The sequence below is a fragment of the Lucilia cuprina genome, chromosome 3 (genome assembly GCF_022045245.1).
Source record: "Lucilia cuprina isolate Lc7/37 chromosome 3, ASM2204524v1, whole genome shotgun sequence".
Lineage (NCBI taxonomy): Eukaryota > Metazoa > Arthropoda > Insecta > Diptera > Calliphoridae > Lucilia > Lucilia cuprina.
The window spans coordinates 57,661,618-57,679,423 of NC_060951.1; the positions used below are offsets into that span (position 1 = coordinate 57,661,618).

At 28.5% G+C, this 17,806-nt stretch overlaps 1 protein-coding gene and 12 non-coding genes across 25 annotated transcripts in view; 1 reads left to right on the plus strand and 12 right to left on the minus strand.

Annotated features, from left to right (window-relative positions):
- The window catches only part of LOC111678725 (double-stranded RNA-specific editase Adar), a 300,956-nt gene that overhangs the window by 143,688 nt on the left and 139,462 nt on the right, over nt 1-17,806 (plus strand). For 10 of the 13 annotated variants that reach the window (XM_046947525.1, XM_046947519.1, XM_046947521.1 and 7 more), the window contains 6 exons: nt 2,921-3,201; nt 4,671-4,821; nt 7,721-7,889; nt 8,970-9,069; nt 11,713-12,192; nt 12,342-12,564. In XM_046947525.1, coding sequence (XP_046803481.1) covers nt 2,921-3,201; nt 4,671-4,821; nt 7,721-7,889; nt 8,970-9,069; nt 11,713-12,192; nt 12,342-12,440 — 1,280 coding nt within the window. In that variant the 3' untranslated portion in view covers nt 12,441-12,564. Of the gene's footprint in view, nt 1-2,920; nt 3,202-4,670; nt 4,822-4,887; nt 5,064-7,720; nt 7,890-8,969; nt 9,070-11,712; nt 12,193-12,341; nt 12,565-17,806 lie in introns of those variants that run through there. The other 3 variants (XR_006940413.1, XR_006940414.1, XM_046947526.1) reach the window with 2 other exon arrangements.
- On the minus strand, nt 5,559-5,630 carry Trnae-uuc. The gene has a single exon. It is a non-coding gene; the product is annotated as a tRNA-Glu (tRNA).
- Nucleotides 6,106-6,177, minus strand: Trnae-uuc. The gene has a single exon. It is a non-coding gene; the product is annotated as a tRNA-Glu (tRNA).
- Trnae-uuc lies at nt 6,453-6,524 on the minus strand. The gene has a single exon. It is a non-coding gene; the product is annotated as a tRNA-Glu (tRNA).
- Trnae-uuc lies at nt 6,772-6,843 on the minus strand. The gene has a single exon. It is a non-coding gene; the product is annotated as a tRNA-Glu (tRNA).
- Trnae-uuc lies at nt 7,149-7,220 on the minus strand. Its single transcript has one exon. It is a non-coding gene; the product is annotated as a tRNA-Glu (tRNA).
- On the minus strand, nt 8,188-8,259 carry Trnae-uuc. Its single transcript has one exon. It is a non-coding gene; the product is annotated as a tRNA-Glu (tRNA).
- Nucleotides 9,194-9,265, minus strand: Trnae-uuc. Its single transcript has one exon. It is a non-coding gene; the product is annotated as a tRNA-Glu (tRNA).
- Trnae-uuc lies at nt 9,742-9,813 on the minus strand. Its single transcript has one exon. It is a non-coding gene; the product is annotated as a tRNA-Glu (tRNA).
- Trnae-uuc lies at nt 10,064-10,135 on the minus strand. Its single transcript has one exon. It is a non-coding gene; the product is annotated as a tRNA-Glu (tRNA).
- On the minus strand, nt 10,601-10,672 carry Trnae-uuc. Its single transcript has one exon. It is a non-coding gene; the product is annotated as a tRNA-Glu (tRNA).
- Trnae-uuc lies at nt 10,880-10,951 on the minus strand. Its single transcript has one exon. It is a non-coding gene; the product is annotated as a tRNA-Glu (tRNA).
- On the minus strand, nt 11,168-11,239 carry Trnae-uuc. The gene has a single exon. It is a non-coding gene; the product is annotated as a tRNA-Glu (tRNA).

Below are 17,806 nucleotides of genomic sequence, written 5' to 3' on the forward strand. Positions count from 1 at the left end.
TATTTAAAATTATTTTTTGTTTGCTTTCGTTTAATTAAGAACTTTTCTAATTAATATTTTGATATGTTTTTGTGTGTATTCCCCTTAGATTCCAATAAAAGTTCATTAAGTGTTGATGGTCAAAAGAAAGTACCGGACAAGGGACCTGTGATGTTATTGTATGAACTATTCACTGATGTACATTTCGAATGCTCAACCATAGATGGAGCTCAGAATAATTGTCGTTTTAAGATGACAGTAACGGTCAATAATAGTAAATTTGATGGAACTGGTGAGTGTTTATAGTTTAATTTTGTAAAAGAAATATATTTTTTTCGAAATCTTTATACTCTTAAAATAATTTTGCAATTCACATTCGGTGTCGTAGCATTGTATTGTTGTATGTTGTAATTTAGTTTATTACAACCTACTTTTCTAAACAAAGGTTAGGTTTAGAAGGGTTAGGTTACGAATGGTTATACACTATAAAAACAATGTATTTTCTCTCGGAAACCATAAGATTACCCTAAAGAAGTGAAGATTCAAAAACGGAGTAGCAAAGAATTCGACAACAAGACAGGAATGTAATGAGATGGTAAAAAGTATACATAAACTGAAATCGGGTCTATTCCTAAAGGGAATACAACCTAGAATATTTGTCAAGTTCTCATCCTAAGAAATGAATAAGAAAAAAAATCCATGTCTCACTATAAAACCCAGTCAAAAAACCCTTAAGAAAACAAAATCTTAAGATTTGCAATTTCTTTCGGTTTATCGTGGAATCTATACCCTAACTATCAAACTGGTAGAACATTCGAGAGACTGTGTCTATCAAGTCATATAAGTACTTAGTACACATATCATGTTTGGGCCAGAGAGCCATTGATATTTCAGGACTGGTTGATGATATAACGTATTCTGTGGACTACTTCTTGCTGACCTTCGCATAAACTGCAATAGTCTGGTATACTTCAGTCCCACTTGCCCAGTTAGAATACCTGAACGAACCCTTAAACTGTGCCGATTCAGTCATATAAGTATTTTAGTAGCACACATATCAAATTTCGGCCAGAGAGCTTTTGTATTTTGAAATCTAATCTACTATTCTAGGACTGGTTAATGATACCACGTATTCTCTCAATTATAAATCTATTACTGTGACAAATGGGTGGTTTTATCATTATTTCCCCGGCCGCTATATTAAGGTTTGAACCTTAACACCTAACACAATCTAATGACAAACAGTCTTTTATAATGTCCTTAAGGGCATTTCTACAATCTGCAATCAGATGCGAATGTACCGTTTGACAAGCTAATGCGCTGAGAACAGCTTGACTATGGACAAAGCAATTGTCCAATTCACATTCGGTGTTGTATGGTTGTATTGTAGTATGTCGCAATTTTTTAAAATTGATTAGGTTGTGTTTAAAAAATTGTAATATAAAAATTTCATATGACTTACAACGCTACCACAGCAATTGTGAATAGGATAAATGTTTAGTTTATTATTACAAAAATTGATGAAATTTGCAATTTTTCTTCTAATATACAATATCACTTTATTGTATATTTGTGCTGATGTTTAGATTTAACATCACACTCTTTATAAAACTCTTAAAATGTTGTAGTTTTTAAACAAAACTTTATACAAATCTTTTGAATTTCAATGTTTATATTGTGATCCAGCAATTTGTTTATTTAAAGAAAAAAAATCATTTGCTTTATTTCTACTTCCACAATAAAGAAGTTTCAAATTACAATAATAGAAAATACTCACAAAATATACAAAAATAATTTAACCATTCAGTACTTAAATAAAACTCTAAATGATCGCACGCACATTGCAAAACGAACATGTCTGAAGATCAAAATCTCGCTTCCGTTATACGCCTTTTTCTTAACTCTACGGAATTGTTTGATCCTAACACCAATGATTTCCAGCAATATTTACAACGTTTAAATCACATATTCAATATTATTAATATAACTGAAGATGCCAAGAAAATCTCTTTTCTAATCAGTATGGCCAATACGAAATTCTATCAAATCTTAATGGATCTTTTAAAACCCCAAACGGAATTGGATTTTTCATATGTCGTACTAGTGGAAAAATTACAGAATTATTTTAAAGCTCACAATTATCGTCTTTACAAAGATATGGAATTTTTTCATTGCCAACAAAAATCCTATAAAAATTTACAAACATTTGGCGAAACTTTGAAATCTTTGGCTTTACAGAGTCAATTTGATGATCGCATTTTATTAATACAATTCCTGAATGGTTTGCAAAATGCTGATATGCGAAAATATTTAATTGAAAATCATGATCTAAAAAGTTTTGATCAAGCATTTCAATTGGCTTTACAAAAAGACAACGCAAGTACTTTTCGTTGTTATTTCTGCGGCAAAGCCAATCACATGAAAAGAAATTGTAAGAAAAGACAAATTTATTTGAATTTAAATAAATAATGTGAAAAATATCTGTTTCTAAATAAATCATTTTACTCAAAATTTGAATTGAGAGAAACATTTATTAAATTTGTTTTTTTTTTTAAGTTGTTTTGCTCAAAGTTTTTGAAAAATAAAATTTAGGGTTTGACCTTTATTTTAATGATCATTATTTATCAATAGCAGCTTGGTAATGTGCATATAAAAAAGCTCATAAAAACTTATGTTCAAAAAAATTTAAGCTTAATTTGTTTGCTGGGTTGTCAGTCAAATCATAACTTGTGAGTTATTCAAAAGCTTTTAAAGCTTTTGTTACAAAGACCATGAAAGCTCTATAAAATTAACAATCTGCTGTATTTCCATTGTTTCAATAAGTATAAAACTGCGACATCATCTCTAAACTCAACATTTTGCGATTTTTAAAATAAATAAATAAATAAATAAATAAATACTTTTTAACAAAAAACTTTAAATTTTCGTCTTTTCTTTTCAGGTCCCTCAAAAAAATTAGCCAAAAATGCTGCTGCTAAAGCAGCTCTTGCTTCGCTATGCAATATCTCCTACAGTCCCATGATGCATCCACAGAAAAGTTTACCCTTGCCCATGGATGATAAGTCAGCTTCGATGGAATTACCACAAATACATGCCGATACCATTGGACGTTTGGTATTGGAGAAATTTATGGAAGTTATTAAGGGTCAGGAATCGTATTCGCGTCGTAAAGTTTTGGCGGGCATTGTAATGACGGAAAATATGAATTTCAATGAGGCTCAAGTAAGTTAAAGAGAATGAAAGAAAAAAAGTAAATATTTAATTATCGGTTAATAGTGGAAATTAAGAAAATATGTGAACGGAAATATTTTGCATATAAAAAGCATAGTGGGTAGACTATAGACTAGACTGTAATATACACTAGACTATACAATAGATTAGATTAAAGACTAGACTATGGACTAGACTATGGACTAGACTATAGACTAGACTGTAGACTAGACTGTAGACTAGACTATAGATTATCCTATAGACTAGAATAGACTATAGAATAGACTACAAACTAGACTATAGACTATCATATAGACTAGACTATAGACTATACTTTAGACTATACTATAGACTATACTATAGACTAGACTATAGACTAGACTATAGACTAGACTATAGACTAGACTATAGACTAGACTATAGACTAGACTATAGACTAGACTATAGACTAGACTATAGACTTGACTATAGACTAGACTATAGACTAGACTATAGACTAGACTATAGACTAGACTATAGACTAGACTATAGACTTGACTATAGACTAGACTATAGACTAGACTAGACTATAAACTAGACTATAGACTAGACTATAGACTAGACTTTAGACTACACTATAGACTAAACTATAGACTAGACTATATAGACTATAAACTGAATTATAGACTTGACTATAAACTAGATTATAGACTATACTATATACTAGATTATGGACTAGACTTTAGACTACACTATAGACTAAACTATAGACTAGACTATAAAGACTATATAGACTATAAACTGTATTATAGACTTGACTATAAACTAGACTATAGACTGGATTATGGACTAGACTATTGACTACACTACTGACTAGACTATGCGATAGACTATAGAACTAGACTTTTGACTACACTATATAATAGATTAAAGACTAGACTATAGACTAGGTTATTGACTACACTATCGACTAGACTATAGACTAGACAATATATTAGAATATAGCTTAGACTATAAACTAGACTATAGATTATTGAATACACTAATCTACAGACTAGACTACATCTTAACCAGGAACAATCCCTACACATGCAGTGCATTGTGTTGTAATAAGGAAAATATATTTTTAAAAATCCTAATGTACCCTAAAGGGTTAATAAGCTAGTTGGTTATTTATGCTGTTTCTTTTTTCTTTTTTTAATACATTTTTTTGCAAGGATAATTAAAATGTCATGGTCACAGGAGCTTGTTTTTCATTTCTGTAATACAAATATAGAAAAATGCGACTCTAGTTTTTTTGTGACAAAATAAGTTTTTTAAATGTTTAACACTTCTATATGTTATTCAAGCAAAATAAAAATAATTATTCAGTTTTTATATTACAAAAAAAAAGTCAGAAATTAGAGACTGATAACGTTAAAAAAAATAATTTTAAAAATTTTAGAAAATTTTCAAATTCTTACAAAAAAGAAAATTTTAATTTAAATTTTATACTTTTCTAGGTCATTTCCGTATCTACTGGTACTAAGTGTGTCAGTGGTGAGCACATGAGCATTAATGGCACTGTCCTTAATGATTCACATGCCGAAATTGTATCACGTCGTTGTTTTATGAAATATTTGTATGCACAATTGGAACTACATTTTAATCAGGGTAAGTTAAACTTAATCTATGCAATAAAATTTTATAGAAAAAAATAAAAATTTTATAATTAATTAGCATATTGCAAGTCCAGATAAAATAAAAATCAACTCTAATAGTATTTTTAATTAATATCGATTTTCAAGAAATTGTTATGCTGCATGTTTTTCTATATTTCCACAATTTAGTGTAAACTTCTTTTTTTTAAACAGAAAATCATTTTTGATTTGTTTTCAAACTAAAATTTAGAAACATTTTGTATGTATCGAAACATTTTATTTTCAAATTGCTTGTGTGTGTGTTTTTTATTATATATATTTTTATTTATTATTAATTATTTATTGAAATTAATTTATAATTGGTTAATGCTTTTGGTTTTTTATTATTTTTAATTTTTTTGGTTATCTAAATGTTGTGATCATATTTTTCATCATCATTATTAATTATTAATTGTTTACACCTTATCTTATAATAATTTTCTTACTTTGGTGTGTCTGGTGTTTTATATCGGCTTAAAAACTGGCTCTTATTTCTTTAAATCTTTAAAATTACTATCAATTGTGTTTCTGTTTTAAACTAATTGCTAGAAAACTTTAGTAAGAAAAACTGTCAGATCTGCAAAATCAAGCGATCAGCTTTACATGTAACATCTTAACATTTCCTATGGTGGGAAGATATTTTCATAAATTTCCTTTCCCCTAGAGAAGATTTTTATCTGAATTTGTATTAACAAGTTTTAGAAAAAAATCTTCCCATACCGGGAATCGAACCCGGGCCTTCTGGGTGAAAGCCAGATATCCTAGCCACTAGACCATATGGGATATGAGATCTCTGTTAACAGGGACAATTTTTAAAAGTGAAGCTGCACTGTTGCCAAATTTCACATATTATTATTATTATTATATATGTTCATTCGGGATGTTCCATCAACAGATCTAAATAGTTTGTAATAATAAGAAATATCTAAAATTCTATTTTGAATAGTTATGCATAATAAAAAAACATTTTCCTATACCTAGCCACTAGACCATATGGGATATACAAATTTCTGGACTTTACAAACTTCATACTAATTTTGACTACTTTATCATTGAGTTCTATTCGGTCCAATATCTGATTATGATTTTTCACTACTTGTTCCAAGTTTTCTAGAATATTATCTAAATACTGATTCGGACATCGAAAGTATATAATTATATATTTTGATCCGGGATTTCCATCAACAGACCAAAATAGTTTGTAATAATAAGGAAAATCTAAAATTATATTCTGAAATAGTAAAGCCATAAAAAAATCTTCCCATACCGGGAATCGAACCCGGGCCTTCTGGGTGAAAGCCAGATATCCTAGCCACTAGACCATATGGGATATAACAACCCTGCTGTTATCTTTCTATTGATATTTAGTCTTAGATATAAGATCAGATGCAAGGAGTGAAGAAAATCTTAATTTAACCGAAAACTAGTTTCACTGGCAATCGTTATAAAAATTTTTCAAATGTATGTGTTTTTGTATTCCTGTTTAAGCAGCATTCATTATAACCAGTTTTCACTGTTATTTTGACATTTTTGACAAACTTTTTTGTTAAAATGTCAGGTTATTCAATTCTCCTCAATTTAACTCTTTAATTAAAAAAAAGAACTTTCCCATACCGGGAATCGAACCCGGGCCTTCTGGGTGAAAGCCAGATATCCTAGCCACTAGACCATATGGGATATGAAAGACCGATCAATCAAAATTACTTTTTCATTCAATGATTAGTATAATACAGTGTAACTGAATACCCAAAAAAAAAACCGAAATTATTCAGATTTTGAAATGAATGCTATTTGATTTACTCTTAATGCAGTAGCTATTCGTTATAGCCAGTTTCGAGTGTAGTTTTCTAATAAAGTAAGGCTTTTTTTATTTTAATCTTTTAAACAATTTAACCATTTCATTGCCCTCGTTTAAAAATAAAACTTCCCATACCGGGAATCGAACCCGGGCCTTCTGGGTGAAAGCCAGATATCCTAGCCACTAGACCATATGGGATACAAAGTTTAAAAAAGACGCATTTTCGTTTTTAATTTTATTATATTTTTATGTTCTTCATACAAAAAAAATGCATGATTGTTAGATGTGTGTTGCCAAAAAAAATTGTGAAAATACAAAATTTATTCCAAAGTGATTATCAACATAAATTATTTCAGAATTTACTAAACATTTTATACCAAAAACTATAATTAATTATTAAAGTGATTATTAAACTCAAAACCTAATTTAAACCAAGTGAATTACAACAACCAAACATGTGTTTTTGAAGTGTTAAAAAGAAGGTAAACCGAAAAAAAATAAACTTCCCATACCGGGAATCGAACCCGGGCCTTCTGGGTGAAAGCCAGATATCCTAGCCACTAGACCATATGGGATATAAGCAAAACTGAGTGTATAAACGAAATTCCAGCATCTGTTTAAATTTTCTTTTTTAAATATTTTGTTAACCAGCATCTTTTCATTTGTTCTAATTAATTAATAATCACTAGCAAAGAATTATTGTTGCCCCAAAATTGTTTTTAGTTTTTCTAAAAAAAAATATCTTAAAATTTTCATCTTTAAAAAAACCTTTTCACTTAAAAATTGTAATTATTTTTTTAATTTTATTTAGTAGATTCTTCTTTTTTTTAATAAAGAAATTAATATATTTAACAAAATTTAAATTAACACGTACATATTAATAAAATTAACAAAATTACATACAAAAAAAAAGTTGAAAAACTTTATAATAAACACCCTCCTACAGATTTTCTTTTCGTTTGTTTTATTAAAACATTTTCTTTACAAAAAAAATTTAACAAAAAAAGAAATCTAACCGCCAGCAGAAAACCATGACATTAATGAAAACAAAAATTTATTTTATTTATTTTTATAGCAACAGCAAATCAGTCAATTTTCGTGAGGAACCAAGAAAATGCGCAATACCCGTACAAATTGAAAACCGGTGTACATTTTCATCTGTACATTAACACAGCGCCTTGTGGGGATGCTCGCATTTTTAGTCCCCACGAAAATGACTCGAGTGTTGATAAACACCCAAATAGGTAAAAAATTAATATCTTTGATATATTTTTTTTATTATATAATAATTTTCCTTGTTTTTTTTTTTAATTAAATATATAAAAAAATCAATTTTTACATACATTTAAAAAAAGTAAATTTTGTCTTAAAAAATAAGAAAAAAAGATAATTTACCAAATAATTTCTTTTGTAGATTAAGTAGAGTAAAAAAAAAACAATAACAAAAAAAGAACAATTTTTGGAACTGAAATTTTCAAAAACCAAAGTATTTAAAAATGAATGAAAATATGAAAAAAAGAAAAACTGAGAAAAAAAATAAACTTCCCATACCGGGAATCGAACCCGGGCCTTCTGGGTGAAAGCCAGATATCCTAGCCACTAGACCATATGGGATATTGATAAAATTAATGGCTGAATTCAACCCGCTGTCTGCATACACACACAAATAAAATTTATTTTTAAATACTTGAATTTTTGAAAATTCTCAAAAATTAATTTTAATTGAATTAATTATTCCCTATAATAATGATTAGTTTTTGTTTTGTTTGTTAATAATTTCCAAAGACAACAAACCCAATGTTTTTTAAAGACAAAAACAAAATTTCTTTAAAAATTAACTTTAAAAAACGTGTTTTCTCTTTTATATCTCTCTTTTTATAATTTTGTTCTCTTTTCTACTTATATTTAACGCGCTCTTTTTTTCAATCTCTTTCTTCTTACTTTGTCTACGTTTGAAAACATTGTGGTTGTAAATTCAATTCAATTCGGTTTTTTTTTTCAATTTTATTTAATTCTTTTTGTTGTTGTCTTTATTTTATTTTTTATTGTAAAATCATTACAATTATTTACTCTCTTTTACTCTACTACTACAACTACAAATTCATATTTTACTTATTGTTGCTGTAAAAATGTTTTTTCGTTTTTTTTTTTTTGTTTTTTTCTAACACAAAAATTTTTTTTAACCCAATAATTTTTATATGTATTGACAAAAAAATCAAATTTGAACCAAATAAAAAAAAATTAAACAAATTCAAACTCTAAAACAAACACCACTACTACAACTTCACTCCTGCTACTCCAACTACCGCTATTGAAATATATAGAAAAGCCCGTGGTCAATTGCGTACAAAGATTGAGTCTGGTGAGGGCACTATACCCGTTAAGAGTAGTGATGGTATACAAACCTGGGATGGTGTTTTGGAGGTAAGTTTTTGAAAACTTTTTTTAATTCATATTAATTAAATAATTCTAAGTATTTTGTTTAACAATTTTTTATAAAATTCTGATAAATTTTGTAATAGAATTCTGTTGAAGTTAAAAAAATAACTTCCCATACCGGGAATCGAACCCGGGCCTTCTGGGTGAAAGCCAGATATCCTAGCCACTAGACCATATGGGATATAGTATGGTTACTATTTAGATTGTTGTGAGAAATTGATTTAGGTGATCACATTCGATATCACTGTATCCGAAATCTTAAAAATGCGACTTGATCTTTCTTGAAACTAGACAAATTAGTTTATAAAATCTTTTGTGCCATCTGAACATTCATTCTGTCAACTATAAAGTAATGGCTTAAGATTTGACATATCTTTTTTCTTTTTCGAGATATCTTCACCTAAATCTTAAAAACTATAGCTCAGAAGGTATTACGCTATGTAAATATTCACCTATCTTAGGGTGTTTCAATCGACTCAAAAGCGCTCTCTAATTCGACTTTAATATGTCTGTCCGTCCGTCAACTTCAGCGGATAATATCTCAGCGACTTCAACAGATATAACCCTAGGGTCTCAAATTTGTCGAACTAAGTTATCGATTCGTTTTTAATGAAATTCCATTAACATATTATTAGAATCAGTTTAGAACAAAAAATCTTCCCATACCGGGAATCGAACCCGGGCCTTCTGGGTGAAAGCCAGATATCCTAGCCACTAGACCATATGGGATATTAAATCAATTCCGATTTAAGACAAAACTTCAGCAATTGACAAATAAAGTATATATAATATTTACCAAAAATAAGCTTACACTGTTGCCAAATTTCACTTCCTAACAAAATAAACTGCAATTTCTACAATATCCTTTTTTAAAATCCTTTATATACCGTAACTCCTCTTAGAATTTCTCATATTTAATCCAAATCCATGATTATTAATCTAAAATTAAGCTTACTTTATAAAAATTTTATAAAAAAACTTCCCATACCGGGAATCGAACCCGGGCCTTCTGGGTGAAAGCCAGATATCCTAGCCACTAGACCATATGGGATATAGAAAACACGTTAATTAAGTGTAGTTTTTACCGAAAGTTGTTCTCATCACATTAGCAATGTTGCCAAACTTCACTTTTTACCATAAAAGTAATTTAAATGTCATGATGTGACATTACTTTTCATCATAAAATCATTTAGAATATTTTTAAATAGCGACTAATTTTTAAATTTAATAATTGTAAAAAAAGCTTCCCATACCGGGAATCGAACCATGTGGGTGAAAGCCAGATATCCTAGCCACTAGACCATATGGGATATAACAAACATTTTCCGAAAGCTGTTATTCTTAACATCTTCTCATCACATTAACAATGTTGGCAAATTTCACTTTTTATGATAAAAGTAATTTAAATATCATGATGTGACATTACTTTTCATCATGAAATCATTTAGAAATCATTAGATTATTTTTAAATTTTTACAAATATGATTCTATTTTTAAAAATAGTTGAAAAAAAAACTTCCCATACCGGGAATCGAACCCGGGCCTTCTGGGTGAAAGCCAGATATCCTAGCCACTAGACCATATGGGATATAGACAACATATTAATTAAATGTAGTTTTTTCGCAAGCACATTAGCAGTGTTGCCAAATTTCACTTTTTAACATAAAAGTAATTAAAATGTCATGAAGTGACATTACTTTTCATCATGAAATCATTTAGAATGTTTTTAAATAACGATTAATTTTGAAATTTTAAATAAACATGATGTTATTCTTTAAAAATTTTTGAAAAAAATTTCCCATACCGGGAATCGAACCCGGGCCTTCTGGGTGAAAGCCAGATATCCTAGCCACTAGACCATATGGGATATAGAAAACATATTAATTATGTGTAGTTTTTTCCGGAAGCTGTGATTATCATTACGTTAGCAATGTTGCCAAATTTCACTTTTTATCATAAAAGTAATTTAAATGTCATAAGGTGACATTACATTTCACCATGAAATCATTAAGAATAGAGTAGATATTATTTTTTAAATTTTTGTAAATATGATTCTATTTTTTTAAAATATTCGGAAAAAAACTTCCCATACCGGGAATCGAACCCGGGCCTTCTGGGTGAAAGCCAGATATCCTAGCCACTAGACCATATGGGATACTTATGTAATTTTGCTGCTAGTGCGACTTGCAAACACTAATCGAATTCTTAATTTTATTATTAAAAAAAATTATTTTAGTTATCAATTAAAAATTTGAATAAAATTATTTTTTGAATAATAAATTCAAAACTATTTGAGAAGACTTATTAGCATTTTATCAACGTGTGTAATTTCATTATTTTAGATGTCTTTGAAATCATTTAAAATTTTAGTTTTTTAAAACTAAATGCAAGATGTTAACCTCGAAAAATTTCTTAGAATCTCTCAGATTCTTAAGAAAATAATTCATTATCGCATCTGTATTTGTCAGAATTTAAAAGAAACTTGTTAAACAAATTAAAAATATTTTAAAAATTTAACAATTTAATTTAGCCGTTAAATATCCAAATATTTATTAATTAAATTTCTTTATTTTTTTATTTTTTTATATACAACGCGTAAATAAATTAAAAAAAAAAATAATTTATCAGGGTCATCGTCTACTCACCATGTCTTGTTCGGATAAAATAGCACGCTGGAATATAGTCGGCATCCAAGGATCTCTACTGTCCTCTATTATAGAACCAATCTATTTGCATTCCATAGTATTGGGCAGTCTTTTACATCCCGAGCATATGTATCGTGCTGTTTGCGGACGCATCGAAAAATCCATACAAGGTCTTCCACCACCCTATCATCTGAATAAGCCACGCTTGGCTCAGCTCACCTCGTCGGAGCCGCGTAATCAGGCTAAGGCACCGAATTTCGGTATTAATTGGACAACCGGTGATACTGAGGTGGAAGTGGTGAATTCGTTGACTGGCAAAACGGTCAACAATCAAATATCGCGCATAACGAAACAGATGTTTTTCCGTAAATATGGAAGTCTAGTGAAGAATTTACCCGGGTTGCCGGAAAAGAAGATACAAACCGATTATGGGCAGACAAAGGCTAAAGTTAAAGATTATCAGGTGGAGATGAAATGGTTTTATTTATTTGATTTTCGTTTTTTTTCTTTTTGTTATTTTTTTTTAAAGCAAAAATAATTTGAAATATTTTTGTATTGAAAGTTTTCTGAATATTTTTTTGTAATTTATATAAAATTTTCTTAAATTTTTAGATTGCCAAACGTGAACTATTTGCCGCTTTTAGACGTGAAGATTTGGGCAATTGGTTAAAGAAACCTCAAGAACAAGATGAATTTGCGCTTCCGGAATGACTGCTTAAATTTGAAGATTTAAACAAACAACAAGCAGCATTAAAATTAAATTTTGTTTTCCAATATCCAATACAATTGAAACTGAAATATAAACAAGAGCAACAACAAGAGATACTAAAGCATACAATCAGGAACAGGAGCCCAGATGTTTTAATGCTTAAGAAGTTTTATTTCTTACAAATATTTCTTCTTTGCATTAAACTTATCTTAACACAACAACAGCAACAACAAAAATATTTAATATTATTAAAAATTCAATTAGTATTTTGGATAATAACTTTATTATTATTATTACAATTACAATTTAATATAAACTTAAAAAAACAAGTAAAAACAAATCAACAAAATTTAGTACTAATTTTAACTATAAATTATTTATTACAATTACTACAACTGGCTTTTGTAGTTCAATATATAAATGCTAATAATTATTATAAAACTAAAAAACAACCAAGTCCTTGTCCTTATCCTAAACCTAAACCAGGTCCAGGTCCTATTCTTCAAACTCTAACCAATTTGAAGGCAGTTGAATTTCTAATAAATGATGCTGTTAACAACAGATTTAACATCATTTTTCCACAAAAGACATTATTTTGCCTTGATCTTTTTTATATAATTATAAAGCATTTCAATATTTTGATTTTATCAAAATTCTCTTTTTCTCTACAAGAACAACAACAACAACAACAAAATATTAATATTATATTAATTAATATAAAAGAAATTTTTCTTGGCATTCAACAGAAAATTATAAAAAATTTCATAAAAACATTTTTAAAAGGTTCAATAGAAGGACCTTTGAAAAAATCTGCTGCTGCTGCCGCATATTTAATGGCATTAAATAAATTGAGCTCTAGAATATTTCTAGAATAGAATGTAGCTAAGATGCTGGAACTAAGTAAAGCAAGTATTATGGCGTTTTAGTCCAAAAAATAAAAAAATATAAACAAATCATAAAAAATACAAAAAATCTAAAAAAATATAAATCAAACAATTCTAAAATATAATAACAAATATTTAAATAAAAAATACTACTTACACCTTAACATTAAACACATACATACACACACACACTGTCAAATCTTAACATAATCATCTTTATATATATAAACCATACATACAGAAAGTTTACTCTTTATACTTACATTTATAAATAAATTAATAGACACACATACATTACATACATACGTACATACGTCTAGTTATATATAGAATAAATAAAAATTTCAATTACAACTACAACTACATACATATAATAATTTATGTAATTTTTTATGTCTTTCTTTTTGTAATTTATTTGTGTATTATTATTTTTTTTAATAAAATAAATCTCTACAACAATTTTTAAATGTTTAATTAAAAAATAAGTAGAATTTGAGAAGATCATGATAGAAATCGATTTCGGACTGATGAGGACTATATGTTCCACAATGATCTTTTTTTTATTATCGATTGACTTATTTTCTAAACTTTTATAAAATCTATTTGTATCATGAATATTAAACAACTAGTTGGTCTAGCGTTTAAACTATTACATGGACTAGTCTATGTAATAGTTATTTGACTTCTCTATGGACTATCAGCGAATCTATTGACGAGTCCATCCATTGATCTATGGAGTAGACAAAACCAACTATTAGTCTACTATTTATTGACTCGTCTAAGGACTATACAATGGACTGGTTTTTTAGTATATTAGTCGATAGACTTGTCTATTAACAAGTGTATCGATTAGTCTATTAGTCTATCGAATAGACAATTCCATAGGTTAGTCTATAGGATCGCCAATGGATTAGTCTATTGACAAGTCTGTAAATAGTCTATGAACCAGTCTATTGTCTAGCATATCGACTAGTGTATGAATTGGTCTATGTACTAGTCTATGCACTACTCTATAGAATATTCTGTGAACCAGCTTATGGACTAGTTAAATGACAAGTCTATTGACTTATCTATGGACAAGTCTATAACTAATCTGTGTGATAAGTCAATCGACTAGACGATTGACTGATAGATGGAGCAGCGAAATCCATCAACTCGTTTATGGTGTAAGCTAATGATTAATCGAATGACTAGTCTATAAATAGTCCATTGACTAGCCTATGGATCAGTCTAGGACTAGTCTATTGAATAATATACTATTCAACGAGTATTTTAACTAGTCTATTGACTAGTCTATGTACTAGTCAACGGATTAGTGTACGCATAAGTCTATGGAATAGTCTATGTACTGGTCTGTTGACTAGTCTACAGAATAGTCAATTGAGTATTTTATGGACTAGTTAATTAAATAATCTATGAACTAGTCTATTGATTAATATGTGGACTAGTCTATCGACTAGTCGATTGACTGATTAGCAGACAAATCCACCAACTCGTCTATAAACTAGTCTATGGATCAGTCGATTGACTCGTCTACGAATTAGTTCTTAACCCTTTGAACTAGTCTATTGACTTATCTTTGGACTAGTCTATTGACTAATCTTTGGACTAGTCTATTGACTCGTCTCTGGACTAGTATCTTGAATAGTCTAGAAAATAATCTATAGACTAGTCCATCGATAAGTCTACTGACTGATCTATCGAGTAGACAAATCCACTGACTAGTCTATTGACCAATCTATGAACTAGTCTATTGGCTAATCTTTTGACTAGCGTTAGGGCAAATCTTTTAACTAGTCGATTGACTATCTTATTTATTAGACAAGTTTATAAATTCATCGATTCATTGACTATTAATTAGTCTTTTGGTTAGTCTAAATTACTAAATCCTTAGTTTTTAAATAAAGTAACAAATTTAACCTCAATTTTCGTTTTTATCATTATCATTCTTCAAATTGTTGTTGTAGATTTTTGATTTAATTTTATGAAGAAACATTTTCATATTGAAAATAAAAATTTAGTCATAATATTTAAATAATTTATTTTTATTTTATTTTAAATTAATTTAAAGTTACATTGTTTAATTTTTAGTAACCTATAAATGTAAAATGTAATGAAAAGTAATCGAAAATTTTAAATCTTTTCAGAACAGCAGTGTTTTTTATGTTAAATTATTCTTTATTTTATTTCCTTTTATTTTTAATGTACTATTATTGTCTATAGTCATAAACAATTTTTTTTGTTGTGAATTTAATTTGTAAGTTTTATATATTATTTTTATTTTTTTGTTATTTAATAAAGGAATTCGTGTGTGAATGAATAAAATCCTATTGTTTTTGTATAATTTATATTGTGTTTTTAATTTGATCGCTTGTAAATGTTTGAAATGTTGGAAAAAGTTTAAGAACCCTTTACAGTGTTTCACAAATTTTTTCATGATGAATTTGCTAGAAACTTTTGTAAGTGTTTTAAAAAATCATTTTGGATTTAAGATACACTTATACCAATCGGAGGCATAATTTTGTAAAACAATACAGTTTTAGTCGTTGAAAAATCAGTAAAAAATTAAGGGTTTTTTAAGTCACTTTGCATAATAATATTGTATTCAATATGTATAGACTTAATAACTTCGATGTGTGTATATGATTTCTCTCAAATTGTTTAAATGTTTATAATTATATATTATAAGCGATTCTAAAAGACCTTAAGCATTAACCAATTATATAAATTATTAAGCAATATTTGAAATATTTCATATAAAGACATAAATATGAACTTTACGCCAATTTTACAACTTTACAATGTTGTAACTTTCTGAGATTAATTATGGTTTCATAATTGTATTATTTAAGCGTCAGTTGATCTACAGTTGTATCAGGTTTGATTTGAAACTGGAAAGCTTTATCAATTTTGTAGAGACAGTTAAACGCCTGAATATCCAAATTATTCTGAAATAATATATATTGATAGAGATATAGCAAGAAATTAAATTCAAAAGGTAACATATTAAATAAATGTTTAGATTATCCCGTTTGTTTAATGTTTACTCTATAAATACAATTACAAAACATATTCTTGCAGCTTTACTTTCTATTGAATTTGTTAACAGACTAATCTATAGACATATTTAGGACGAGGTTATTACTAAATGTACTGATTACTCTATGGACTTGTATATGAACCGTCTTTGGACTTGTCTACTGGGATGTTACCAAGTTTACTGATTAACCTAGTAAAATTTATGGATTAGGCTATCGACTAGTCGAGCGCACAAGTCTAATAAGTAGATTGACTGTCCCAAGGACTAGACTGTCCTATTGACTATCCTAAGGACTAGTCTATTGACTTGTCGTCAGCACTGGTCTATTAAGTTTATCGATTACACTATGGACTAACATACTAACTAGTTCATGCACTAGTCTATTGGCTGTCTCATGGCCTAGTTAAATTACTATTCTATACACTTTGATATTGACAAGTTTATTGACTAATCTTTTTTTTTGCAAAACTAGGACGAGAGTATTGATATATGTATTAATTATTCAATGGACTCGTGTATGTATAACTTTGTTAACTAGTTTATTAACTACTGTACAGATTGGTCTATTAAGTAGCCCATGTACTAAGTCTGTTGTCTACTATTATAATGACTACCATATGGAAATAAACTAGTCGATTGACTAACTAACCTTTTCGCAAAACTAAGACGAGGTTATAAATATGTATATTGATTATTTATATATAACCTTGTTAACTAGTTTACTGATTACTGAACGGACTGGTCCATTGAGTAACCCATGATCATAGTATGTTATCTACTTTTATAATGACTACATTATGAATATAAACTAGTCGATTGACTAAACTTTTCGTAAAACTAAGACGAGGTCATAGATATGTGTATTGATTACTTTATGGAGTCGTCTATGAAGTATTCTATGGACTAGTATATGTATAACTTTGTTAACTAGTTTACTGAATACTGTACGGACTGATCTATGTAATGACTACCTTATAGATATAAACGTCGATTAACTAAACTAAGACGATATGACGATGATAAGTATGTATACATAATATTGATTACATTATGGACTCGTCTATGACGTATTCTATGGACTAGTCTATGTACAACTTTATTAACTAGTTCATTGACTGCTTTGCGGGCTGATCTATTAAGTAACCCATTTACCTTATGGCTATAAACCAGTTGAGTGTCATGTCTAAGGACTAGCCGACTGATTATTTTCTGAAGTTGTCTATGGTCTAGAATATGGCTTAGTCTTGGAGTAAGCGATATCAATAGAGTAATATGATGACAAATAAGGGAATTGCTTATAAAAGTTTGAAGTATGAAAAGAGTACTTAATATATCATGGGAACGCTACGGTTAAAAACTTACTAAAGAACTAAATCTAAATAATCAAAAATATATAAATATTCAAATTTTATTAGCCTTTACTAATTATGTCATTTAACGGAAC